This window comes from Formica exsecta, unplaced genomic scaffold (assembly GCF_003651465.1).
Source record: "Formica exsecta isolate Colony F162 unplaced genomic scaffold, ASM365146v1 scaffold662, whole genome shotgun sequence".
In the NCBI taxonomy this organism is placed as follows: domain Eukaryota; kingdom Metazoa; phylum Arthropoda; class Insecta; order Hymenoptera; family Formicidae; genus Formica; species Formica exsecta.
The window spans coordinates 22061-27153 of record NW_021853425.1 but is presented as its reverse complement, the minus strand read 5'-3'; the positions used below and the strand labels follow the sequence as shown (position 1 = coordinate 27153).

Genomic DNA, 5093 nt, shown 5'->3' with positions numbered 1-5093 from the left:
ATATATAGATAATTTATCATATTATAAAGCATGATATTATTTCATAACTTTATATATCACATTTATATAAATATATAAATAATAATATTTATACATATTTTATTATATTAAATATCATATATTTTTCTAACATACTTGCGCCAAATCCTACCCAACGTGCATAAGGAATGACACTACGATCCCAATGTGAAATGACCAGTAATATTATAGTTGCCGTTATCAAAATGCAACCTACAAATATGCAGACTAGTGCCATCAACCATTCTGATTGCAGATCTGACTTGTAACAAACTTGTGGTCTGTTATACAAGGTCATGCATGACCACATGAGACCCAGTCTTGTATCACCTGTTAACAAAAAAGAAATAAAAATGATATCTGAATGATGTATACAGGTTCTCACATAACATGTAACATTTTGATTACGAATAAATATAAAAACAGGCAAATAAAAGTCACGTATTGGGAGGAAGGCGCCAAATTATGTAACTCTTCATAAATTAAGTTACATTTATTAATTAGACATTTCGGGCCCATTCTCAGTAATTTGAAACAATATATTCAATAATGATACATTTAATTAATAAATGTAATTTGATTTATGAAGAATTTCATAATTTGACGCCTTTCTCTCAATGTGTGACTTTTATTTGCCCGTTTTTATATTTATTGATATTTATTATTCAGAGCCTTATATACTAAATTATTTTGATTGTGTTATTCTGATTCACACAAATTAAAATATCTCGAAACAATTATATATTCTATCATAAAATAGATATCAAAGTCGTATCTTATTAACGTAAAAATAATGATACTAGAAATATATCTCTCATGATAAAAAGAGATAAATTTTTTACTTGTTGAAAATAAAAACAAAGTCGCATGTCTGCAATTACCGCCGACATCGGTGATGATCCAATCCGGCATGGCAATGCTAATTATGGCAGAAATGTCCGCCAGCAAAAACAATATCCCCGAGATGATAGTCAACTTGTCCATTTTTGCGTTCAAGATAGTTGACAGTCAGGAAGAATTGACACTTTGTTCGAAGCACGTTTACCTGCCACCATATTTACAAGCGTTATGACATTCTGAGGTCAATTACTTCGTGCAATATAAGCGTCCTTCAATGATTGAGGAAATCGAATTATTCGTGCGCGAAGATACACAAGTATCATTCTTTACGAACTGTCAACCTCCCGTTATATGTAGACAAAAAAATCAAAAACAAACAAAAGTAAACAAGTGAGCATATATCGCACGGACATGCAGCATCAGTGCGCTTACTAATCGAGGCAATTGCGCTCGAGTAGGGAGTAGGGATGAGCGATACTCGATCAATTAATCAAGCAATCGTTTATCTTTCGAATGTGTTTGCAAACGATTATATCTTTATATATGTCTTTCTTTTACTAAATTCTTTATTTATTAAGATTTTCCTAAATATAAAAAGTAGGAACACAAAATCTGAAAAATAAAAAAAATAGAAATTGTTATACATTAATCTAGACATATGATATTGTATAAAATTATAAAAGAAAAATATATTGATCAGAAATAATCAATAAATAAAAAAAAATTTGATCAGATATAATCAATAAATAAAAAAGACATTGATCAAACGTAATAAATATTTATTCATTGTAAATTATATACAAAAGTCAACATAATTTTAAAATACGATTATAGAAGGAGAAATCTAATGCAGGAAAGAAAATGTACACAGTATTTATAATTTAATACTTCATACCACTGTAATAAATGTTGATAAAGATGTTAAAAATTATGGACAAGATTTACAAAATTTTTTTGTTAGTATGATATAATCTTTCTTTCTTTTTATAAAAAAAAAACTTTATATTATTTATATACTAATTAGAAGTATAATACAGAATTCCATTATACAATGGTGAAAACAATATCAAATATTGATACAAATATGTATTTTAAAAAAACACTATCACAGTTAGAGTGTATTAGAATATACAGAATAATTCCGACGTTTAAATTTCTTGCAATTTGGTTCGGTTTGTACACACTGTCCATTACCTGTAACAAAACATATTTAGCAACATTATCTCGAAATTATTCTCTTTCAATATTCTCTATTCTCTTGAGTGTTTAACCAACAACATTACTCACCATCCTTCATCGAAGCTGAATCTACAGACATAGAAATATTAACATTATCATCATCCAAGGCGCTTTTACTCGTGTCCACGAAACCCGAATTATGATATTCATCATCGTTACCGCTTTTTGGAAACAAATTCGTCGGTGAGCCGTCGACAAAATATTTATTCGTCGAATTTTCCTGAAAGGTAGAACTAAGTATGCTATCCTCCTCAAATGAAATCTCCATCGATTCCGACATGTATTCGCCGGACGTCTCCATCGACATCTCGCTCGATTTGTTATTATCCTTTGGAATAATGCTCGCAATGATCTGCAATAAGGCGGACGGATCGTCGATGCCTAGCATTTGACAAAATTGAGTAGTCTGATCGTTTATCAGCAATCGTGGCTGCTCAATTCGCATGTATGTATCATGCGGATCGTATGGTTTGACGGTTTGAGTGAAGTTGTGAGGAATTTGTAAATTGGAGTTAAATTTCTTGTACACAGTTTGTTTCTCTTTCGTAGTGGGCGTGTATGTCCACCTGCCGACGCCGTACTGACCGGGCATGTAGTGAATATTGCTCTTGACACTCAATAAATGATTCGTTAAGTATAGTATCGTTAACCATTCGAGATCGTAATCCAATTGTATTAGACCATCCTCCTGTGAACGTACTTCCAATACTTGAAGAAATTTTCGTTTTGGTAGACATTTATCCAGCGCTAGGAATTTCGTTACTCGTGCCCCTCCCTTCTCGGGAATGAGCGCCGCGAATTTACAATGTAAATGCGCGGAGAACCAGTAAGATGGATAAAGACGTTCCAACAATTCCATACCTGGAGGACTACCAAGTGTATTGCTTTCTATATCATCTCTAAAACATATAATCTAATATAATGATTGAATATTATATCCCTTAACATAATGTATTAAAATTTATCTATTATATCAATTTAATAAAATTTTAAGAGCCAACATTCATAAAGTTTTCATAAAATAGAAGTTTCTTACTTAAAAAATGGTTTTCGTTTTAATAATGCGTCTTCATCTCCATATTTTGTTACACCTGCTGGCCAGTCATGTGACAGAAAAATATCAATTTTGCCAGAGAGCTGAAAATAATATAGAAAAAAATCATATATATATCTTGTTGAAAATTTCCTTATTTTATCTAAAATTATATAGTTAATTATTTATATAAATCTATCAATTTTTTACAGTTCATGTAATTTTATCAATCTCTCTCTGTATTATAATCAATATTTACCTGTTTTAATCTAAAGACTTCCAAATTCCTGATATGATATATACTTCGTATAGTGCTGTCAGTATACGGAGGCTTTTCATAATGCCCTTGCATCCAATGTTGGCTCTTATAGATACCTGAAAGTCCTGCAATTCTAACTCCAGCCACTTGTACTACACCTGCATATCCAAGATAATAAATATTAGGCGCAACCCATCCTCCATATGGCAATTCCTGAAGATAATTTGATGCTTCGTGATTACCGCCAATGAAAATGGTTAACACTGGAGCTTTTTTCTCACCCGAATAATATCTATAAGATTAAATGTATAATTTATATTAAACATAAATTGTAAATTTTATATTGAATTTTCAACAAATCTCTTTGCTGAGATAATAGTACTTACTTGTAAAATGTACATATATCTTTATATTTGTCCGAAACTGCCATACATTCTAAATCGCTTAAATTTCTGGTAGCTTGAAAATCGCCGCAGCAAATAAGGAGATCTATCTTCCTCCCATCTATTTTTTCAATCTCCTGTATAGTTTCATAAATAATATCTAATTCGCCATGAGCACAACCTTCCACGGCGATCCTCATTATTAAAATTAAATTGAATTAAGGGTCGACACGACACCACGACAGGAGTAACGGGCAAACTCCGAATTGACATTGGAGACCTCGCGCGGTGAAAATGTGAAACTCAGGTTTCAGGGTTACCAACGCTGAGGAATTAATTCTCAGTCTCGATGTATAGGTGTATTTCTGTATACGTACACAAACGATTGCATTGCTCGCGTGGACGCACCGTGGAGAGGAAAGATAGAAAAGGATCAACGATCACGCTATCCTTGTTCCTCTAGCGTATCGCTTTACGGCCGAGACATGGCCTGAAAATGCTTTCTGGTCTCTCGTAGCAGAAAGCAGTAATGCAACAAGACTAATGGGCGCCCATATATTTAGAATAATTATTAAAATTTTGAAAATATGTTGACCATTTTGTAATTGTACATGTGTATAAAAAATTTATTTTATGTATTTAATATATCTTGTAATAAACCAATAATAGCTAGGAGAGAAAAGCTATTATTATTTTATTTAATTATTATTAAATATATTACATATATTAATATTAACATATTTTCAAAATTTTCAAATTTTGTTTTCAATATAATTCTCAAAACATAAAATGTAATAACAAAACACATATAAAAATTTTTTTGAGATATCTATGGAATTGAACTCGGAGTGTACTGCATGATAGACTGAATATTTTGCACTTCGTCATTACATGTATTACTTATATATATGCTTTCATATACCAGTACTCATATGTGTTTACGCGATATCGGTATAATTGGAGAAAGATAATATAATTGTCTATGAATATATAATATAATTGTCTACCCGTAAAGCGATACGCTAGAGGAACAAGGATAGCATGCGATTGTCACTCCTTGTCTGGCATTATCTCCCAACAATCGCTTCCGTGTGCTCAACATATCGGTTTGCTTTTCCTTAGAACATATATAAATGGAAGGGGAATAGCAGGCTGAAAAGTGTCGAAGGAAGTGAGAAAGAAATCGTAGTTGCCTCTCTCTTGTGAGTTACTTTGCTCAAAAGTGCGCATGCGCGGCCATGTGTGTTTAATACACACACATGGCTGCGCATGCGCACTTTTGAGCAAAGTAACTCACAAGAGAGAGGCAACTACGATTTCT

At 32.1% G+C, this 5093-nt stretch overlaps 1 protein-coding gene across 2 annotated transcripts in view; it reads right to left on the bottom strand.

Annotated features, from left to right (window-relative positions):
• The window catches only part of LOC115242955 (lariat debranching enzyme-like), a 4708-nt gene extending 646 nt beyond the window's left edge, over window positions 1-4062 (bottom strand). Inside the window, exons 1-7 of one of the 2 annotated variants that reach the window (XM_029819583.1) lie at window positions 3776-4062; window positions 3390-3681; window positions 3134-3234; window positions 2484-2996; window positions 1931-2041; window positions 900-1018; window positions 136-348 (exon numbers count right to left, since the gene is read on the bottom strand). In XM_029819583.1, the coding sequence (XP_029675443.1) occupies window positions 136-348; window positions 900-1018; window positions 1931-2041; window positions 2484-2996; window positions 3134-3234; window positions 3390-3681; window positions 3776-3972 (1546 nt within the window). In that variant the 5' untranslated portion in view covers window positions 3973-4062. Of the gene's footprint in view, window positions 1-135; window positions 349-899; window positions 1019-1619; window positions 2053-2145; window positions 2997-3133; window positions 3235-3389; window positions 3682-3775 lie in introns of those variants that run through there. The other variant, XM_029819582.1, reaches the window with a different exon arrangement.
• Between the last annotated feature and the right edge of the window lie 1031 nt (window positions 4063-5093).